The sequence below is a fragment of the Arachis stenosperma genome, chromosome 4, assembly GCF_014773155.1.
Source record: "Arachis stenosperma cultivar V10309 chromosome 4, arast.V10309.gnm1.PFL2, whole genome shotgun sequence".
In the NCBI taxonomy this organism is placed as follows: domain Eukaryota; kingdom Viridiplantae; phylum Streptophyta; class Magnoliopsida; order Fabales; family Fabaceae; genus Arachis; species Arachis stenosperma.
This window is the reverse complement of record NC_080380.1, coordinates 45,781,893-45,805,747: the sequence shown is the minus strand read 5'-3', so window position 1 is coordinate 45,805,747 and position 23,855 is coordinate 45,781,893. Positions and strand designations below refer to the sequence as shown.

The 23,855-nt window shown below is 36.4% G+C and overlaps 1 protein-coding gene across 1 annotated transcript; it reads left to right on the top strand.

Moving 5' to 3' along the window:
• The first annotated feature begins 2,541 nt into the window (after window positions 1-2,541).
• Window positions 2,542-7,904, top strand: LOC130974243 (phenylalanine ammonia-lyase 1). Its single transcript, XM_057899041.1, has 2 exons — window positions 2,542-3,141; window positions 5,892-7,904. The coding sequence occupies exons 1-2, from the start codon at window positions 2,702-2,704 to the stop codon at window positions 7,639-7,641; spliced, it is 2,190 nt and encodes a 729-aa protein (XP_057755024.1). The 5' UTR covers window positions 2,542-2,701; the 3' UTR covers window positions 7,642-7,904.
• Window positions 7,905-23,855: the final 15,951 nt, after the last annotated feature.

Here is a 23,855-nt window from a genome sequence, read left to right as displayed (position 1 = left end):
TTAATATTTTATTAAATATTATTTATATACATCATACTTAGAATTCAAATACATAAGAAATAAAATTTAACAAAAAATTTTTTACATTATTTATTTACATAAAAACTTAACAAACCTAAATATTAAGCTTTTTCATTATTGATCAAATGACCAATATTTCTTTCAAAATCCTCAAAGAAACCAGATGTTTTGTAATGAGTGGTGTAACAACATCCTTTGAAAGAAATTTGTCTCCTTTCCTTTGTCATCTTTTTTCAAGAATATTTGATAAAGATCAACTAGATGCCTTGGGGAAATGACAGGTACGTGACCAACAACCCTTTTAACCACAACGGAAATATTTATCCTTTGTTGACTTATTTTACCCATTATTTATTTTTTTATCCCACTTATGGTGAGATCATTTCTTGTGAAAATAATTTTTCTTTCTTCCATAATTTTTTTTATTATCAAAGCCTTGTCATTTACCTCTTTTAGCGTTAAGATTTGCCGCATTTGATTCAGAAAATGGGGCGGCGCTAGTTGGATGCGCTTCATGATTTCTTGAAAGCAATTCATTGTTTCGTTTAGCAACAAGAAGGCAAGAAATTAACTCATAATATTTTTTAAATTCTTTTTCTCGATACTCCAGCTGCAGGAGCACATTCGAGGCATGAAAGGTCGAGAAAGTTTTCTCTAATATGTCATTATCAGTTATCTTTTTCTCACATAATTTCATTCGTGAGGTAATTCGAAACATTGGTGAATTGTACTCATTTATGGATTTAAAATTTTGTAGACGCAAATGCATTCCTTCGTATCGGGCTTGAGAAAACATTACTGTCTTTTGATGATTATACATTTTTTTAAGGTTCTTCCACAGATCTGCAGGATCTTTTAGTGTGAGATATTCATTTTTTAATCTTTCGTCAAGATGATGACGAAAGAAGATCATGACTTTGACTTTATCCTTCTGGAATGCTTTATTTTCAATCTTAATAGTATCTGCATGATCTATTGAATCAAGATGAATTTCAGTATCCAATATTCATGATAAGTAGTTGTTTCCACATATATCAAGAATATTAAATTTAAGATGAGAGAACTTTGACATAATAAAAATTTATTACCTGAATCTTCTTAAATTTTGATCAAAACTTTATGCTAATAACGCATTGTAAAATAAATAAATAAATAAAGAAGAAAAAATAAATATAAAATAAAAAAATATAAATAAAAAACTCTAATATTAATACTCTCTAATATTAATATTTCAATATAACTAAAGTCATTCATATATTTCTTGATAATTTAATCTTTCATAATATATATATAAAAAAAAAAGTGTTTTATATTCGTATTGTGTGTTGTTTTAAAACTTACCCCTTCTATTTATACACATAAAAAAATTATTTTTTTAACCATTATTAAATTCAATTTTTTTGGATAACCTGAATCTCCCATCTTTAAAAAATTGAACCGTCTATATTATAAAAAAAGAAAAAGTATAGGGTACCAACATATTATTTGTCAACTTATTACCAACAATAATTTATTATCATATTTTAAACACATATATAAAGACACATCCAAAAAATATATCTATAAAAATATTTTTATTAAACACAGTCATAAAAAAGATATTTTTATTACACACATTCACAAAGACACATCCATTAAACACATTTATAAATAAGAATTGAGAGAAATTGACAGAAATACTGTTGATAACATAGTAAAATTGTAAAAAAAATTATACATTACTAAATGAACATTCATATAACAGCATATTTATTTTATTTTTTAATATTATATTTTTTTAATAATTAATTAATTATCTATTTAAAAGTAATTTTAACTAATATTATTTAAACAATTTTATTTTATCAAAATTAATTTTAACATAGAATTACTAAACATAAATCTTATTAACACAAACTCATTTTTATCTAAAATCAATTTTACAAAATCACTTTCCTTCGAACTCTACTTTTAACTAACTCTAATTCAAACGCACACTATCTAATTCTGTGCTAAACCAAAGTCGTCGGCCAAATTGAGACTTGAGAGTCATCCCCAACCACTGCACTTTCTTTCATTTGGTCCGTCCATTCTGCCACACCTAACCCTGTTAAGATTATTACACGTTACAGCATCATGGCCGTGGAAGAAGATTCACAATCTCACGGTCGTAATTAATTTTCAACCAACCCCTTGTGCTGCGTGTGGCTCGCTGCCACCCTTGTATCGATCCGTATGCTCACCTACCAAACACCAATGCACGATTCAAGACTAAATCACAAAATAATATAAAATAAAAGGTTTCATTATTTAAAAGGTATGTTATAAAAATATAATAATATTTGTATAAAATTTTTTGTAAGAATAACATTTCATTAAAATAAATTCTAATAACAAAACGTTTTTAGGGTGATTATAATATAATAACATTTTTGATAAAGTAGATATCAATAATGATCGGTACCATATAGCAGCACATGATTTTCAAGTAGAATAGTCAGAAAGAAAGTTCTATATAATGCCCCCTTCACTCTTCCTCCTCCTCTCAGGAAATCCATAAGCTTCCTCAACCAATTTTATCATCTCTCTCTCTCTCGCTCTCGCTCAAACTTAATTAGCATTTAGAAGAGCTTCTTCATTATTCTCTCTGCTCATTCACTGCATTTAATTTTCTCATCTAATCACATTCATCACAAATTAAATGGAACAAATCACCATTACCAACGGCAAGGGTAACGGCCACCTCCACCACCAGAACCACAATGACTCATTCTGCTTGAAAACCGCCACAACCACCAATAATAACGGTAGTGACCCGTTGAATTGGGGAGTGGCCGCAGCGGCACTGAAGGGGAGCCACCTGGATGAGGTGAAGCGCATGGTGGCGGAGTACCGGAAGCCGGTGGTGAAGCTGGGCGGAGAGACGCTGACGATATCTCAGGTGGCGGCGATCGCGGCGCACGACCAAGGTGTGACCGTTGAGCTGTCGGAATCGGCGAGGGCGGGCGTTAAGGCCAGCAGCGATTGGGTTATGGACAGCATGAACAACGGCACTGACAGTTACGGCGTCACTACCGGCTTCGGTGCCACGTCACACCGCCGAACCAAACAAGGTGGTGCTCTCCAGAAAGAGCTCATCAGGTAATTAATTACATTTTAATCATCTCAACGAATACAATTATATAAAAAAATACTATATATATGCATGTCAAAACTCTGCCGCTAAATTAACTATCATGTATTATTATAAATATACATATTATTTAATTAATTTTTAATATATATATATTATTTTTTAATATATATTTTATATATATGAATAATTTTTTATATAAATAATATAATTAAACTATATATGTGTATATCCATATGTGTAATGGATAGAAATTTACGTACACTTAATATACAATTAATAATTAAAAATTATTAAACAGTTAATATATTTAACTAAATTATTATTAAGATAATTTTTAATTAGACAATATATATATATATATATATATATATATATATATATGAGTTTTTTCTGTACTTTGCCATTCATCTATCACCACATTATATAAATTAATATATATACTCGTGTTAAATATAAACTATTAGATTTTAATTAACTATTTAATAATAATTACCATAAAATGGTGTTTTTATTTTTTTGACGACTTTGAAAACAAAAAGAGCGCGATTGAGATGCTGATATTCAAATCATCCGTTATGAAAAGACGATGATGGAATTTTAATAATAATAAAACACATGCTTACGTAAATTCAACAGTAATTAACTGGTCAAAGATTCATTGGTAAATTTATAAATATATGAATCATTTTATTATTTAGTATTAATAAGTCTTTCACCGGTTGATTAATGTTGAATCCATAATATCGTCCGAGTTTATTATTAGTGCGTTGCATCATCGTCGTCTTTACATCAACATGTGAGTCGCGCCAAAAAACAAGTAGTATATATATATATATATATATATATATATATATGTATATATATTTCCTAACGTCTTCTTAATTGAAAGTATTTATATTTTATACTTTATTTAATATATTACAATAACTTAAAAATTAAGATATTTTAAAATAAAAAAGTTAATGAACACACATTTGATGAGACTGATAAAATCAATAACGATTAACCCTCTTTTTATCGTTTTACAAACTTTTTCAACCAAAATTCATAACTTAAAACTATATTTGTGCTTATTCTATATTTTAGCGATAAAAAAGAAAGAAAGGAACAAATAAAACCCCTTATAACTTTTGATAAACTCTACCAAATTTTGACCCTTAACTTATTTTGAGTAACTTATTTATTCGTTTTTCCATATATTGCACTAAATTTTTACGACCAATACATTTTCAGTGGGCTTCTACAATGCTACATTCGTGGTTCGCACATTTATTTATAGTCAATCAGATACTAGTTTCATAATTAACAGTAACACTCATTTTCTCTTTTGGAACATTATTTATTGGTAATACAAAGTATGAAGTCTAAATACAGTGAATATTAAAAAATATTTATATTATAAATGACTGTGTTTTTGTTTGTTTATGGTGACTTATTATAAATTGTTACTGTTAAATAAGAGTATTTTAATATAACTTATTTTATCATTAACTATTCATTTAGATTCCTTAATTAATTTACATATGAGTAACATGACATATAGTTAAACTAAGAGGAGTGGTATATTACAATATTAATTGGTGAATAATTGTCAACTAAAATTTTTTAATTAGTACTTAACTAATAAGTAGTATCATTAGACAATATGTTTTTTTTTAATTCAGAAAATGTAAAAGAATTTTGAAGATAAATACATGGGTTGGCTTCGGTCTTTGTCAAAAAAGTGTTGTTTTTGGAAAAAAGAATTTAATTAAGTTACTTAAATTAAAAACATTGTTAAATGTTAGTTTAGAAAATGATTATATATTACCAATAAGAAAACATGTGCTATAGCCATAAAATATATAGTTTTTGAAATTCTTTTTATATATTTAACAATTCACATTATTCTTTTTTATATTGCCAGTAATAATTGATAGACAATGGTCATATTTAATGTGAAGTGTGAGATCTAGGCTTAATTTTTTATTTAGCGGTTAAATGAAAAAGCATGATTTAGGAAAGTGCCAACAGAAAAAGACATATATATATATATATATATATATATATATATATATATATATATATATATATATATATATATATATATATATATATATATATATAGGGTTGTAGTAATAACAAGTAGCTGAAAATAAATATTGTCCACGCTCCACACCTACCAAAATGTCAGGTTAACTGAGTTGAAACGTTCGAGTGAACTCAGCTGGCTAATTTTTGGGAGCCACCCCAAATAGTGGTTTTGCACGTGACGTGGGGTAGGTGGGTGAATGTGGTCACGTTTCATTGCATTATTATTCCTACTCCTACTCCCACTCCTCCTACCATATGTCTATGTTCACACAATGTTTGACCCACCTTTCTTCGCTTAATGCGGGTATGCTTGTTGACTACTTCCGAGTATTACAAGTTTACAACTATAATTCCTTACCTAACACCAATAACAACACCAATAACAAACTCAAATTCTTTATGAAACCAAAAAATAAAAATAGAAGCAACAGTTATTTTAGAAAAGAGAATACTTGATTAATTTTACAACTTAAAATCAGATACACGATAAAATATAAATTATATATTAAAAATAAATTAATTTATATACAAATACATGATAATTAATTTAGCGATCGATTTTTGACAGACACATACATTTTGTTAATTTTAAAACGATATACTAACATTAAATAATACTGTATGTATTATTGGCTGTGATAAAGGAGATATGTTGATGATGATTTTGATTCTGATTCTTCAGGTTCTTGAATGCTGGAATATTTGGCAATGGCACAGAATCAAGCCACACATTGCCACACACGGCAACGAGAGCAGCAATGTTAGTGAGGATCAACACTCTTCTCCAAGGCTACTCTGGCATCAGGTTTGAAATCTTGGAAGCCATAACCAAGCTCTTGAACACCAACATCACACCATGCTTGCCACTCCGCGGCACAATCACAGCGTCCGGGGACCTCGTCCCACTCTCATACATAGCGGGACTGCTCACCGGAAGGCCCAACTCGAAAGCAGTGGGGCCATCCGGGGAGCTGCTCAATGCCAAGGAGGCATTCGAGTTGGCCGGAATCAACGCCGACTTCTTTGAATTGCAGCCTAAAGAAGGCCTTGCACTTGTCAACGGCACCGCAGTGGGTTCCGGCCTGGCCTCTATAGTTTTGTTCGAGGCGAACGTGCTTGCGGTTTTGTCGGAAGTTCTTTCGGCTATTTTCGCCGAAGTGATGCAGGGTAAGCCAGAGTTCACTGATCACTTGACTCACAAGCTAAAACACCACCCTGGCCAAATTGAAGCAGCTGCTATAATGGAACACATTTTGGATGGAAGCTCATACATGAAAGCCGCTAAGAAGTTACATGAAACGGATCCATTGCAGAAGCCGAAGCAAGATCGCTACGCCCTTAGAACTTCGCCGCAATGGCTAGGTCCTCTTGTGGAAGTGATTAGGTTTTCAACCAAGTCGATCGAGAGAGAGATTAACTCTGTTAATGACAATCCTTTGATTGATGTGTCAAGGAACAAGGCCTTGCATGGTGGTAACTTCCAAGGAACTCCAATTGGAGTCTCCATGGATAACACGCGTTTGGCTTTGGCTTCCATAGGAAAACTCATGTTCGCGCAATTTTCGGAACTTGTCAATGATTTCTATAACAACGGCTTGCCTTCGAATCTCTCTGCTGCTAGGAATCCAAGCTTGGATTACGGATTCAAAGGTGCCGAAATTGCAATGGCTTCTTACTGCTCTGAGCTTCAATACCTTGCGAATCCGGTAACCAGCCATGTGCAGAGTGCTGAGCAGCACAACCAGGATGTGAACTCGTTGGGTTTGATTTCTTCTAGAAAGACCAATGAAGCTATTGAGATTCTCAAACTCATGTCTTCCACTTTCTTGATGGCGCTTTGCCAAGCCATTGACTTGAGGCATCTAGAGGAGAATTTGAAGAACGCTGTCAAGAACACTGTCAGCTTAGTCGCCAAGAGATCGCTTACCACCGGTGTTAACGGGGAGCTTCATCCTTCAAGATTTTGCGAAAAGGATTTACTCAAAGTGGTTGATAGGGAGCATGTTTTCACCTACATTGACGATCCTTGCAGCGCTGTTTACCCGCTGATGCAGAAACTGAGGCAAGTGCTTGTGGACCACGCTTTGGCCAATGCAGAGAGTGAGAAGAACGCAAACACCTCCATCTTCCAGAAGATTGCGATCTTCGAGGACGAGTTGAAGGCCGTGCTGCCAAAGGAGGTTGAGGGAGCTAGAATCGCTTATGAGAGTGGAAACTCAACGATCCCAAACAAGATCAAGGAATGCAGGTCCTACCCACTTTACAGGTTTGTCAGGGAGGAATTGGGAACCGGTATGCTCACCGGGGAAAAGGTTAGGTCACCGGGCGAAGAATTTGACAAGGTTTTCACAGCCATGTGCCAGGGGAAGATCATTGATCCTCTACTTGAATGCCTTGGAGAGTGGAACGGTGCTCCTCTTCCTATTTGTTAGTTAACTTTCGTTTTTGTTAAAGGTTATTAATTTGTTTTTTTGTATTACTTTGTATGTGCAGTAGTTCAGTAGTTTTAATCAAACCCTTTCGATTTGTCAAAGTGTTTGGCAAATCAAGGTGGAAGAGCTTCATTCTAGTTTTCCTTATGTTAAGACAAACCTTGTAATTTAGTGCTGCTGTTAAGAGAATCCAATTTGTTTGTCAAAATGCTAGTCTTTGGGTGCCAATGAAATACATGATGCTATTGACTTTTTCTCCAGAATGTTCTTGTCCTGTATGAACTAAAATCTTGATTTAACAAAGGGGGAAAAAACAATGAATGCATTTTCAACCATTCATGATTCATTATGAAAGTAATAATGTTTAATATTGATGTATCACCTATTGCCTCACACTTGATTTAACAGAATAAAAGTATTCTAACATAGCATTGCATTGCAACTTGGCTTATAAATCTGCTTAGGATGCGGCAACAAAAGCTAGAGAGAAACAAAACCAGCTTCAGGGCAAGGGAAAAAAACTTATTTAATTGGAAGAGTAAACTACCAAAATCGTCATTGATATATTTTTTTTAATTTGTTATCAGAAATTGTGTTTGTTTAGCAAAGCGTTTATTTATATGATCCAAAATTTTGTAGAAATATTTAGATAATTATTTAATAAATATATAATAAAATTGGATCAAAATTCAATCTCTAGTATTTTTTTATTTTTTAAAAGTTAAAACTATTTTTGATTATTAACAAAAAAAAATTGCAAAAAATAGGTGATATTTCTGTCATTTAATTCAAAAATCAAAGATAGTTTTGGTAGTATACCCTAATTGTAATTAAGAGTTTCCATGTAGACATAGTAATTAGAGATGCCTCATTTGTCACTATCTTACTAATGTCCACTGAATTCACCACATATGGTTATATGAATGAACCTAACACATAATTTTGTGCAAAAACAAAAAAGTGCATATGAACAACACAGTTGATAATTTGATCCCAAATTAATGAAAGGAGGGAATCCTACTCTGTTTCACCTAACTGGTTGGTTTTGGTTTTCCCTGAAAAGTATGATTGATATTATTGAAATTGAACGAAGGAGGTTCCCATTGCCATTTTGGTGTTACACTATTTAGCTGTATGAGTGAATGTTGCCTAGCTTCACTATGAGTGCTTCTTGAGGAGATAGGTCCCGCCACTGCAGCCAGAACACCTAACCATATATCAGTGCAATCTATTTGTTAAAGCATTGCACATTGAATGGAGGGAACACATATAATACAGGCATGCATGGGTAAATTAATTACAAAACAAATATATATATACATTGGTGACGTATACACACTACACAGCATTTACTTTGTATCTTGCTCTAAATCACTCACATCTTATTAGAATATCATAGTGGTAGTAGTGAAATAGTGATAGACATCTAAATTAGGATATTTTAATGCTAACTATATAAAATATAGTTATAGTTATTTTACACTGTTTTGTCGATTTTTAGCAAATCGATGATGGTTCGATATCTAATGATCTGGGAGCGACACTTACTTCTCTGTACAGATACCAGTTTTTTTAAAAGTGCATCAAAGCGCCTCGAATTAGACGACTATCAAAATAGCAAATGAATTACTATTTGTAAAGAAACAAAAAAAAATTAAAAAGAAAGTTTTTGAAGAGTGAATTGACTGAAAATCGGAAAGATTGTATTGAAATTTAAGAAAAGCAATAAAATTCCTTCGACTGAGTCAAAGGATTTTGGCATGAAACTTAAAGATGCTGAAATATAAATTGGACAGTGAAATTAAAGAATGTTTGAAAGATAAATTTACTTGAAAAGTAAAGTTTACAAAAAGATCAACTGAAAAGATAAAACATGGAAGGAACCCTATAGAAAAGAAACTCGATCACAGACTTAGGAACTCGTAGGGGATGTGAGTGTGCTTGAGTGTTTTCTGAGTTAAAGTTCCAACTCTTATTTCCTAAAACTTTCTAATATTTATAGCTTTCTTTTTGTAACCGATCATTAATTACACAATGCTGTGTTGTGCACGCACTCCCTGGTAACCGTTCCCACTCTTTTGCCAATGAAACGTTACCCATTAATTCCTCACATGATGAAAGCCCTCAACTTCTCTACTGATGTAACCGTTCGATTCATTCATTCTGATAATCCGTTCAGTTTCTCCTTCGAATATCCATTCAACTATGACCACTCGATTTAATGATGTGTCCGAAATCGAGCTTGTGTCGAGTAACTCTCAACTTATACCTGCACGTGCACTTTTCAACCTTTCGATCTAATTCACTCCAATCGAAATATTTTTCGACCAACAAATTGCCTCCTTGGATTAATGTGTTTGTTTTCGAAATCACTTTAAAAACGAAACACTTAATCCAAATTCAATTTCAAATTCCATTCTCCTGAGTCAGTAATAATTATCATTTAACTTCCCATTAATACTGACCCGCTCGACACATTTCCTGTGACTTGTGCTTTCTCTCTCTACCACTTCACCTTCTTCGCGAAGTTACTTCTTTTCTCTTTGAATTCCTTTTTCAATAATGGCTACAGTAACACTTCTTTTAGATTCGACACTTTTGCCTCCGTTCAATTTTTCTCGAACCTTTGCTTCCTGAATTCCTCTCGCATCAACCTTTCTTGCACCACCCTTAACCTTTCAAACTTCCTTCTTCTTTGTTCTACAATGGCCATCTCTTCATCTCATGCTGCTGTCCAAGACAAGGGTAAGGGTCCCGTGGTAGCACCACCAGCTCCACCAGCCCTTCATGTGCTAAATCAAGTCAATGATGAAGTTATTGACGACCCACAGCTTCAAATTAATGATACCAGAATCCTGATCCCTTTTACGGTAGGTGAATATACCCATTGTTTCCTTGGGCCTGTCGAATCCCTAGACAGGGCGAACAAGAAACTACCTTTCTTCCCTAGTGCTCAGGGGGAAGATTTATTGATCAACCAAGCTCTTGATATCTCTTTCTTCATTAATCAAAAATCTTTCAGGAATAATCCAAAGATTAATCCTCGAGGTACCGATTTCACGGCCTTGTACCAGCGCCTTGCTCCTTAAAAAAAAACGCTGCTTGGGGTGCTCTGGGGATTCAGGAGCTCCTAATTGCTGAAATTAAAAAGGGATCGGGGTGATTGCATGAATTTAATTGCAGAATGTAAAGAGAAAGTGGTAGATCAGAAATGAGGAATTCATTGGGTTTCAGGAGATATTGAGATCTCCGAATCAAAATATTTTTATCCCTTCCTCAACCAATGCGTTCATTGAATTTTGCTTGGCAATCTTATATGATTGGATCCCAATCCCTTGGCTCACTGGTGGACGAAATTGTGATCACTATTATTTGATTTGACTTTTTGGTCTTGTATCTTTTTACTCTTAGGGCACTGCTTATTTTCACAACTCCGTTCAACTAACCAGCAAGTGTACTGGGTCGTCCAAGTAATAACCTTACGTGAGTAAGGGTCGAATCCACAGAGATTGTTGGTATGAAGCAAGCTATGGTCACCTTGCAAATCTCAGTTAGGGAGATTAAAATAGGATTATGGGTTTAAATAAAATAGAAAGAAGTTAATAAAAAGGGATAGAGATACTTATGTAGATTCATTGGTAGGAATTTCAGATAAGCGGAATGGAGATGCTGTAGAGCTCTCGGACGCCTGCTATCCCATTGCTTCTACTCAATCCTTCTTACTCCTTTCCATGGCAAGCTTTGTATAGGGGTTCACCATCAGCTGTGGCTACTTTCAATCCTCACGGGGAAATATCCTATGCGGCTGTCACTCGCACAGCTAACCAGTCTGGAGGCATCACCCATGGTTGATAGCTACATCCCATCCTCGCAGTGAAAGCTAATGCTCACGCACTCTGTCACAGTACGGCCAATCACCGGTTGGTTCCCTCCCCTACTGGAATAGAATCCCTCTTTTGCGTTTGTCACTAACGCCCAGCAGGTTACAGGTTTGAAGCACGTCACAGTCATTCATGAACAGAATCCTACTCGGAATACCACAGACAAGGTGAGACTTTCCGGATTCCCAGGATCCTACTCGGAACACTACAGACAAGGTTGGACTTTCCGGATCCAGATAAATGCCGCCATCTATCTAGCTTATACCACGAAGATTCTGTTGGGGAATCTAAGAGATACACATTCAAGCTTGTGGTGCATGTAGAACGTAAGTGGTTGTCAATCACGCGCGTTCATCAGCGAGAATAATAATGAGGGTTATCTAACTCATCATCATTCATCATGTTCTTGAGTACGAATGAATATCTTGGAATAAGAATAAGATAGAGAATTGAATAAAAGAAAATAGAACTTCATTAATCTTTGAGGTACAGCAGAGCTCCACACCCTTAATCTATGGTGTGCAGAAACTCCACCGTTGAAAATACATAAGTGAAAGAGGTCCAGGCATGGCCGAATGGCCAGCCCCCCTAAACGTGATCAATGATCTCCTAAGATGAAGAATAAAACAAAACTGAGACCAAAGATGTAACGTGGTCAAAAGACATCTAATACAATAGTTAAATGTTCTATTTATAATAAACTAGCTCCTAGGGTTTACATGAGTAAGTAATTGATGCATAAATCCACTTCCGGGGCCCACTTGGTGTATGCTTGGGCTGAGATTGATCTATCCACGAGCTGAGGCTTCTCTTGGAGTTGAATTTCGAGTTATGATGTGCTTTGGGCGTTCAACTCCGGATTATGACGTTTTTCTGGCGTTTAACTCCAGAAAGGAGCGTGTACTTGGCGTTCAACGCCAAGTTGCGTCGTCATTCTTCGAATAAAGTATGGACTATTATATATTGCTGGAAAGCCCTGGATGTCTACTTTCCAACGCCGTTGAGAGCGCGCCATTTGGAGTTCTGTAGCTCCAGAAAATCCATTTCGAGTGCAGGGAGGTCAGAATCCAACAGCATCAGCAGTCCTTTTGTCAGCCTTTTTCAGAGTTTTGCTCAAATCCCTCAATTTCAGTCAGAATTTACCTGAAATCACAGAAAAACACACAAACTCATAGTAAAGTCCAGAAATGTGAATTTAACATAAAAACTAATAAAAACATCCCTAAAAGTAGCTCAAACTTACTAAAAACTATATAAAAACAATGCCAAAAAGCGTATAAATTATCCGCTCATCACAACACCAAACTTAAATTGTTGCTTGTCCCCAAGCAACTGAAAATCAAATAGGATAAAAAGAAGAGAATATACTATAAAGTCCAAAATATCAATGAATATTAATTTAATTACATGAGCGGGACTTATAGCTTTTTGCTTCTGAACAGCTTTGGCACCTCACTTTTTCCTTTGTAGTTTAGAGGTATTGGCGTCTCTGGGGGAACTTAGAATTTGGGATAGTGTTATTGACTTTCCTGGTTAGGCATGTTGATTCTTGAACACAGCTACTTATGAGTCTTGGCTGTGGCCCTAAGCACTTTGTCTTCCAGTATTACCACCGGATACACAAATGCCACAGACACATAACTGGGTGAACCTTTTCAGATTGTGACTTAGCTTTGCTAAAGTCCCCAATTAGTGGTGTCCAGAGCTCTTAAGCACACTCTTTAGCTTTAGATCACGACTTTAACCATTTAGTCTCAAGCTTTTCACTTGGACCTTCATGACACAAGCACATGGTTAGGGACAGCTTGATTTAGCCGCTTAGGCCTGGATTTTAATTCCTTGGGCCCTCCTATCCATTGATGCTCAAAGCCTTGGATCCTTGCTTTAAAATTTTCACCACTTTTTTTTTTTCACTGCTTTTTCTTGCTTCAAGAATCAATTTTCATGATGTTTTTCAGATCATCAATAACATTTCTCTTTGTTCATCATTCTTTCAAGAACCAACAATTTTAAACACTCATAAACAACAAGATCCAAAGACATATGCACTGTTCATTCATTCATTCAGAAAACAAAAGCATTGTCACCACATCAAAATAATTAAACTAAATTCAATAATAATTTCGAAAATTATGTACTTCTTGTTCTTTTGAATTAAAACATTTTTTTCTTTTTAAGAGAGGTGAAGGACTAATGGATTTTATTCACAACTTTAAGGCATGGTTACATACTAATGATCATGAAATAAAGACACAAAACATAGATAAACACAATAATTAAAAACCGAAAACAGAAAGAAATAAAGAACAAGGAATGAATCCACCTCTAGTGGCGTCTTCTTCTTGAAGGACCGATGATGTTCTTCAACTCTTCTATGTCCCTTCCTTGCCTTTGTTGCTCCTCCCTCATTGCTCTTTGATCTTCTCTTATTTCTTGGAGAGTGAGGGCGTGTTCATGGTGTTCCACCCTTAGTTGTTCCACATTATGGCTCAAATCTTCCAAGGAGGTATTAAGTTGCTCCCAATAGTTGTTGGGAGGAAAGTGCATTTGAGGCATTTGTTGATGGTGAACCTCCTCTTGTTCTCCTTGAGGGCCGTGAGGAACTTCCCTTGTTTGCTCCATCCTTTTCTTGGTGATGGACTTGTCTTCTTCAATGGAGACATCTCCATCTATGATAACTCCGGCTGAATAACATAGATGGCATATGAGGTGAGGGAAGGCTAGCCGTGCCATGTATGAAGGCTTGTCAGCTATTTTGTAGAGTTCATTGGATATGACTTCATGAACCTCTACCTCCTCTCCAATCATGATGCTGTGAATCATGATGGCCCGATCCACAGTAACTTCAGATCGGTTGCTTGTAGGGATGATGGATCTTTGGATGAACTCCAACCATCCTCTAGCTACAGGCTTGAGGTCTAGCCTTCTTAGTTGGACTGGATTACCTTTGGAGTCCATTCTCCATTGGGCGCCTTCCACACAAATGTCCCTAAGGACTTGGTCCAACCTTTGATCAAAGTTGACCCTTCTAGTGTAGGGGTGTTCATCACCTTGCATCATAGGCAAATGAAACGCCAACCTCACATTTTCCGGACTAAAATCCAAGTATTTCCCCCTAACCATGGTGATATAGTTTTTCGGACTTGGGTTCATACCTTGGTCATGGTTTCTAGTGATCCATGCATTGGCATAGAACTCTTGAACCATTAAAATTCCAACTTGTTGTATGGGGTTGGCTATGACTTCCCAACCTCTTCTTTGAATTTCAAGTCGGATTTCCGGATACTCATTCTTCTTGAGTTTGAAAGGGACCTCATGGATCACTTTCTTCTTTGCCACAACATCATAGAAGTGGTCTTGGTGGCTCTTGGAGATGAATCTCTCCTTCTCCCATGACTCGGAAGTGGAAGCTTTTGCCTTCCCTTTTCCTTTTCTTGAGGAGACTCCGGTCTTGGGTGCCATTGATGGTGAATAAAAAACAAAAAGCTTAGGCTTTTTACCACACCAAACTTAAAAATTTGCTTGTCCCCAAGCAAAAAGAAAAGAAGAGTAGAAGAAGAAGAAGAAAATATGGTAGAGAGGGAGAAGAGAGGGTTCGGCTATGTGGGAGAATGTGGGTTTGAGTTGTGTGGAAATGTAAAAGAAAAGAAGGGTATTTATAGGGAGAGGGGAGGGTATAGGTTCGGCCATATTGGGTGGGAAAGGGTGGGAAATTGAATTTGAAAGTAGTGGGGGTAGGTGGGGTGTATGGGGAAGAGGGGATGATGTGAATGGTGAATGGGGTAATTGGGAAGAGGAATTGAGGTGATTGATGAAGGGTGTTGGGAAGTGTGATATTGAGAATGAGATTTGGATTAGAAGAGTGTGATTAGGATTAAAAGAAATGTGGTAGGTGGGGATCCTGTGGGGTCCACAGATCCTGAGGTGAAAACAAATACCATTCCTTCACCATATAGGCATGTAACATGCCTTCATGCATCATTCTGGCGTTCAAACGCCCATTGATGCACGTTCTGGGCGTTAAACGCCCATGTTATGCATGTTTCTGGCGTTGAACGCCAGTTTCATGCTTGTTTCTGGCGTTCAGCGCCAGATTGTCCTCTGTGTGCGCATCCTGGCGTTAAACGCCAGGTTGTTGCTTGTTTTGGGCGTTCAACGCCAGAAAGATGCTCTGTTCTGGCGTTGAACGCCAGAAAGATGCTCCTTCTGGGCGTTGAACTCCAGCCCGTGCGTCCCCTGGGTGAAAAATTTTTTTTTCTTCTGTCTTTGACTCTGTTTTTAATTTTTTTTGATTTTTTCGTGACTCCTCATGATCATGTACCTAATTAAACACAAAAATAACAAAGAAACAAAATAAAATAGAATTAGATAAATAAAATTGGGTTGCCTCCCAACAAGCGCTTCTTTAATGTCAATAGCTTGACAGTGGCTCTCATGGAGCCACATGGTGATCAGGTCAATTTAGTGTGTAGTATTCCCAACACCAAACTTAGAGTTTGGATATGGGGTTTGAACACCAAACTTAGAGTTTGGTTGTGGCCTCACAACACCAAACTTAGAGTTTGACTGTGTGGGCTCTTCTTGACCTTGAACTGAGAGAAGCTCTTCATGCTTACTCTCTTTTGTCACAGAGGGATGGCCATGTGCCTTAAACACAAGGTAGTCCCCATTCAGTTGAAGGACTAACTCACCTCTGTTGACATCTATCACAGCTCCTGCTGTGGCTAGGAAAGGTCTTCCTAGGATGATGCATTCATCATCTTCTTTCCTAGTGTCTAGGATTATGAAATCAGTAGGGATGTAAAGGCCTTCAACCTTTACTAACACGTCCTCTACTATGCCATATGCTTGTCTCACTGACTTGTCTGCCAGTTGTAATGAGAACAAGGCAGGTTGTACCTCAATGATTCCCAGCTTCTCCATTACAGAGAGTGGCATAAGATTTATCCCTGACCCAAGATCACATAGAGCTTTTTCAAAGCTCATGGTGCCAATGGTGCAAGGTATTAAGAACTTGCCAGGATCTTGTCTCTTTTGAGGTAGAGTTCTCTGAATCCAAGTATCTAGTTCACTAATGAGCAAGGGAGGTTTACTTTCCCAAGTCTCATTACCAAACAGCTTGGCATTCAGCTTCATGATAGCTCCTAAATATAGAGCAGCTTGCTCTCTAATCACATCTTCATCCTCTTCAGAGGATGGATATTCTTCAGAGCTCATGAATGGCAGAAGGAGATTTAATGGAATCTCTATGGTCTCTAGATGAGCCTCAGATTCCTCTGGATCCTTAATAGGAAGCTCCTTCTTGCTTGAGGGACGTCCCAGGAGGTCTTCCTCCTTAGGATTTTCGTCCTCCTCCTCCCTAGTGCATTCGGCCACTTTGATTAAATCAATGGCCTTGCACTCTCCTTTTGGATTTTCTTCAGTATTGCTTGGGAGAGTACTGGGAGGGGTTTCAATAACTTTCTTACTCAGCTGGCCCACTTGTGCCTCCAAATTTCTAATGGAGGATCTTGTTTCATTCATGAAACTGAAAGTGGCCTTTGACAGATCAGAGACTATGTTGGCTAAATTAGAATTGTTTTGTCCAGAATTCTCTGTCTGTTGCTGAGAAGATGATGGATATGGCTTACTATTATTCAGCCTTGCACGTCCACCATTGTTAAAACCTTGTTGAGGTTTTTGTTGATCCTTCCAGGAGAAATTTGGATGATTTCTCCATGATGAGTTATAGGTGTTTCCATAAGGTTCACCTAAGTAATTAACCTCTGCCATGGCAGGGTTTTCAGGATCATAAGCTTCTTCAGAAGCTTCCTCTCTATTACTGTTGGATGCATGTTGTAATCCATTCAGATTTTGAGAGATCATGTTGACCTGTTGAGTCAACACTTTGTTCTGAGCTAATATGGCATTCAGAGCATCAATTTCAAGAACTCCTTTCTTCTGAGGTACCCCATTGTTCACGGAATTCCTCTCAGAGGTGTACATAAACTGGTTGTTTGCAACCATGTCAATGAGTTCTTGAGCCTCTTCAGGCGTTTTCTTCAGGTGAATAGATCCACCTGCAGAATGGTCCAATGACATTTTCGAAAATTCAGAGAGACCATAATAGAATATATCTAATATGGTCCATTCTGAAAACATGTCAGATGGACATCTTTTAGTCAGCTGCTTGTATCTTTCCCAAGCTTCATAGAGGGATTCACCATCTTTTTGTTTGAAGGTTTGAACATCCACTCTCAGCTTGCTCAGCTTTTGAGGAGGAAAGAACTTATCTAAAAATGCAGTGACAAGCTTATCCCATGAGTCCAGGCTATCCTTGGGTTGAGAATCCACCATACTCTAGCTCTGTCTCTTACAGCAAAAGGAAAAGCAAGAGTCTGTAGACTTCAGGATTAACTCCATTTGTCTTTACAGTGTCACAGATCTGCAAGAACTCAGTTAAAAACTGGTAAGGATCTTCAGATGGAAGTCCATAAAACTTGCAGTTTTGTTGCATTAAAGCAACTAGTTGAGGCTTAAGCTCAAAGTTATTGGCTCCAATGGCAGGAATGGAGATGCTTCTTCCATCAAATTTGGATGTTGGCTTAGTGAAGTCACCAAGCACTCTCCTTGCATTATTATTATTATTTTCGGCCATCACCTCTTGTGCTAATGTTTCTGAAAGGTTGTTTCTGGATTGTTGTAATTTAGCTTCTCTTAATTTTCTCTTCAGAGTCCTTTCAGGTTCTGGATCAATTTCAACAAGAGTGCCTTTATCCTTGTTCCTGCTCATATGAAAGAGAAGAAAACAAGAAAAGAAAAAGGAATCCTCTATGTCACAGTATAGAGATTCCTTTATGTTAGTAGAAAAAGAAGGGGGTAGAAGAATGAAGAATGGATTCGGATTTATGGATGAAGAGAGGTGAAGAGAAGTGTTAGTAATTAAATAATTAAATAGAAGAAGAAAAGAGAAGAAGGAATTTGAAAATAATTTTTGAAAAGGGGTTAGTGATTTTCGAAAATTAGAGATAAAATGTAATTAAAATTAAAACATGAAACAATTAATTAATTAAAAAGAATTTTGAAAAAGAGAGATATTTTCGAAAATAGGAAAGAGAAAAGTAGTTAGGTGGTTTTGAAAAAGATAAGAAACAAACAAAAAGTTAGTTAGTTGATTGAAAAAGATTTGAAATCAAATTTGAAAAAGATAAGAAGATAGTAAGTTAGATAAGATATTTTGAAATCAAATTTTGAAAAAATATAAAATTTTTGAAAAAGATAAAATAAAAGATAAAAAGATTTAATTCAAAACTTTTGAAATTATTTACTTCACTAACAAGAAACTACAAGATAAGATTCTAGAATTTAAAGATTGAACCTTTCTTAACAAGAAAGTAACAAACTTCAAATTTTTGAACCAATCACATTAATTATTAGTGAATTTTCGAAAATTTACATATAAAGATAGGAAAAAGATTTTGAAAATAATTTGAAAAAAATAGTTTTGAAATTTTCGAAAAAAATAAAAAATGAAAAAGATATAATTTTTGAAAAAGATTTTGAAAAGATAAGGTTTTTAAAATTGAAATTTTGACTTGACTTGTAAGAAACAACTAATTTTTGAAAATTTTTGACCAAGTCAATCCCAAAATTTCGAAATTTTGGAGGGAAATAAGGAAAAGATATTTTTGATTTTTGAATTTTTAAAGAAAAACACAAAAATGACCCAAAACATGAAAATTTTGGATCAAGACACAAGATGCATGCAAGAATGCTATGAATGTCAAGATGAACACCAAGAACACTTTGAAGATCATGATGAACATCAAGAACATAATTTTGAAAAATTTTTGATGCAAAGAAAACATGCAAGACACCAAACTTAGAAATTTTTGATGCATGAAAAATATGAATGCAAAAATGCACAAGAAAAACAAGAAAAGACACAAAACAAGAAATCATCAAGATCAAACAAGAAGACTTATCAAGAACAACTTGAAGATCATGAAGAACACTATGAATGCATGAGATTTTCGAAAAAATGCAAGAAAAATTTTAAAAGCATGCAATTGACACCAAACTTAAGAATTGACTCAAGACTCAAACAAGAAACACAAAATATTTTTGATTTTTATGATTTTCTAATTTTTTTTTGGATTTTTATTAATTATTTTCGAAAATAATGTGAAGAAAAACGAGAAATAAAAAGAAAAATTTTGAAAAAGATTTTTGAAAAGAAAATTACCTAATCTGAGCAACAAGATGAACCGTCAGTTGTCCATACTCGAACAATCCCCGGCAACGGCGCCAAAAACTTGGTGGACGAAATTGTGATCACTATTATTTGATTTGACTTTTTGGTCTTGTATCTTTTTACTCTTAGGGCACTGCTTATTTTCACAACTCCGTTCAACTAACCAGCAAGTGTACTGGGTCGTCCAAGTAATAACCTTACGTGAGTAAGGGTCGAATCCACAGAGATTGTTGGTATGAAGCAAGCTATGGTCACCTTGCAAATCTCAGTTAGGGAGATTAAAATAGGATTATGGGTTTAAATAAAATAGAAAGAAGTTAATAAAAAGGGATAGAGATACTTATGTAGATTCATTGGTAGGAATTTCAGATAAGCGGAATGGAGATGCTGTAGAGCTCTCGGACGCCTGCTATCCCATTGCTTCTACTCAATCCTTCTTACTCCTTTCCATGGCAAGCTTTGTATAGGGGTTCATCATCAGCTGTGGCTACTTTCAATCCTCACGGGGAAATATCCTATGCGGCTGTCACTCGCACAGCTAACCAGTCTGGAGGCATCACCCATGGTTGATAGCTACATCCCATCCTCGCAGTGAAAGCTAATGCTCACGCACTCTGTCACAGTACGGCCAATCACCGGTTGGTTCCCTCCCCTACTGGAATAGAATCCCTCTTTTGCGTTTGTCACTAACGCCCAGCAGGTTACAGGTTTGAAGCACGTCACAGTCATTCATGAACGGAATCCTACTCGGAATACCACAGACAAGGTGAGACTTTCCGGATTCCCAGGATCCTACTCGGAACACTACAGACAAGGTTGGACTTTCCGGATCCAGATAAATGCCGCCATCTATCTAGCTTATACCACGAAGATTCTGTTGGGGAATCTAAGAGATACACATTCAAGCTTGTGGTGCATGTAGAACGTAAGTGGTTGTCAATCACGCGCGTTCATCAGCGAGAATAATAATGAGGGTTATCTAACTCATCATCATTCATCATGTTCTTGAGTACGAATGAATATCTTGGAATAAGAATAAGATAGAGAATTGAATAAAAGAAAATAGAACTTCATTAATCTTTGAGGTACAGCAGAGCTCCACACCCTTAATCTATGGTGTGCAGAAACTCCACCGTTGAAAATACATAAGTGAAAGAGGTCCAGGCATGGCCGAATGGCCAGCCCCCCTAAACGTGATCAATGATCTCCTAAGATGAAGAATAAAACAAAACTGAGACCAAAGATGTAACGTGGTGATGAGCGGATGATTTGTATACTTTTTGGCATTGTTTTTAGTATGTTTTTGATATGATCTAGTTAGTTTTTAGTATATTTTTATTAGTTTTTAGTTAAAATTCACTTTTCTGGACTTTACTATGAGTTTGTGTGTTTTTCTGTGATTTCAGGTATTTTCTGGCTGAAATTGAGGGACCTGAGCAAAAATCTGATCCAGAGACTCAAAAGGACTGCAGATGCTGTTGGATTCTGACCTCCCTGCACTCGAAGCGGTTTTTCTGGAGCTACAGAAGCCCAATTGGCGCGCTCTCAACGGCGTTGAAAAGTAGACATCCTGGGCTTTCCAGCAATATATAATAGTCCATACTTTGCCCAAGATTTGATGGCCCAAACCGGCGTTCAAAGTCACCTCAAGAAATTCCAGCGTTAAACGCCGGAACTGGCACCTAATTGGGAGTTAAACGCCCAAACTGGCACTAAAGCTGGCGTTTAACTCCAAGGAGAGTCTCTACACGAAATTTCTTCATTGCTCAGCCTAAGCACACACCAAGTGGGCCCGGAAGTGGATTTTTATGTCATTTACTCATCTATGTACTAGTTTTCTATAAGTAGGACCTTTTACTATTGTATTAAAACACATCTTGGTAGCTATCTTTGAGTTTATGCTATCTTAGATCATTGGGAGGCTGGCCATTCGGCCATGCCTAGACCTTATGCTTATGTATTTTCAACGGTGGAGTTTCTACACACCATAGATTAAGGTGTGGAGCTCTGCTGTACCTCGAGTATTAATGCAATTACTATTGTTCTTCCATTCAATTCCGCTTGTTCTTTATCCAAGATATCACTTGTTCTTCAACATGATGAAGGTGATGATTGACGCCCATCACCATTCTCACCCATGAACAAGGTGACTGACAACCATTCTTGTTCTACAAGCATCTGAGGCTTAGTGAATATCTCTTGGATTCCTGATTGCACGATGCATGGTTGATCGCCTGACAAACGAGCCAGCCATTCCGTGAGATCAGAGTCTTCGTGGTATAGGCAAGAACTGATGGCAGCATTCAAGAGAATCCGGAAGGTCTAACCTTGTCTGTGGTATTCTGAGTAGGATTCAATGATTGAATGACTGTGACGTGCTTCAAACCTGTAACCTACTGGGCGTTAGTGACAGACGCAAAAGAGTTATTCTATTCCGGTAGGGGAGGGAACCAAACCGGTGATTGGCAGCACTGTGACAGAGTGTGTGCATTAGCTTTCACTGCGCGGATGGGAGGTAGCTGCTGACAACAGTGAAACCTTACACGAGCTTGCCATGGAAAGGAGTAAGAAAGGATTGGAAGAAGGCAGTAGGAAAGCAGAGAGACGGAAGGGAAGGCATCTTCATACGCTTGTCTGAAGCTCTTACACCAATGATATACATAAGTATCACTATCTTTATCTTCTATGTTATTTTCGTTCATCATCATATACATTTGAGTCTGCCTGACTAAGATTTACAAGGTGACCATAGCTTGCTTCATAGCAACAATCTCCGTGGGATCGACCCTTACTCGCGTAAGGTTTATTACTTGGACGACCCAGTGCACTTGCTGGTTAGTTGTGCGAAGTTGTGTTTATGCCATGGTATTGAGCACCAAGTCTTTGGAGCCATTACTAGGGATTATTTGAGATGTGAAAAGTATTGATCACAATTTCGTGCACCAAGTTTTTGGCGCCGTTGCCGGGGATTGTTCAAGTTTTGAGCAAGCTTTTGGTAACATCAGTGCCAAGATCCAGCAACAACATCAAGTTCTTGGTGTTATTGCCCGGGATTGTTTAGGCTGGACAACTGACGGTTCATCTTGTTGCTTAGATTAGGTATTAATTTTTTTTCGAAATTCTTGAAGATGAATTCTAGAGTTTCATGATGATTTGTTGAAATCTGGCTGGCTGAGAAGCCATGTCTAATCTGATTGGACCGAGGTTTCAACTTATCACCACAAGAGCTTGTTGATTCTCATCAATTTTGCTCTTGGAGCAGTGATCTGCTAAGATTTGGCTGACCTTTGGTCATGTCTAGTGTTTTGGACCGAAGCTTTCTTTGAAAGCTTGGCTGGCTGTGAAGCCATGTCTAATTCCTGGACCGGAGTCTTAGACTAGCACTGCACTGATTCCTGGAATTCTCATTAAGAATTTTGATACCTTTTCCTACTTAATTTTCGAAAAACACAAAAAAATTACAAAATCATAAAAAGACCAAAAAAATTTGATGTTTCTTGCATAAGTTTAGTGTCTCATCCTAAGTTTGGTGTCAAATGCATGTTTTTGTTATAATTTTCGAATCCATGCATATATTTCTTTGTTTTGATCTTTGAATTCTATTGACTTGAAGTATTTTGTGTGTCTCATATGCATTTTCATATTGTTAGTGTCAGTAGTATACAAACTGCTAAGTTTGGTGTCTTGCATGCATTGTTATTTGATTCATTTTGCATTTTGATTATTAAAAATCCAAAAAATATTTTTTAATTTGTGTCTTTTCAAGTCAATGATACAAAGAATTGAAGATTCAGAACATACTGCAGAGGAATTACACAGAAAAAGCTGAGCATTCAAAAATGCCCAGTGAAGAAGGCAGACTGGCGTTTAAACGCCAGCCAGGGCACCTGGTTGGGCGTTTAACGCCCAAAGAGGTAGCATTTTGGGCGTTAAACGCCAGAATGTATACCATTCTGGGCGTTTAACGCCAGGATGGTGCTAGGGGGAAGATTTTGTTTTCAAATCAATTTTCTTAGTTTTTCAAAATCAAATCTTTTTCAAATCAAATCTTTTCAATCAAATGTTTTCAAAATCAATTTCTTTCCTTTTTAAAAGATACT

What these genes read in the sequence shown, in the direction of transcription:
- LOC130974243 (XM_057899041.1), top strand. Translation starts at nt 2,702, where the DNA reads ATGGAACAAATCACCATTACCAACGGCAAGGGTAACGGCCACCTCCAC. An exon ending in CTCCAGAAAGAGCTCATCAG is followed by an intron (nt 3,142 to 5,891) that starts GTAATTAATTAC and finishes CTGATTCTTCAG; the next exon opens with GTTCTTGAATGCTGGAATAT.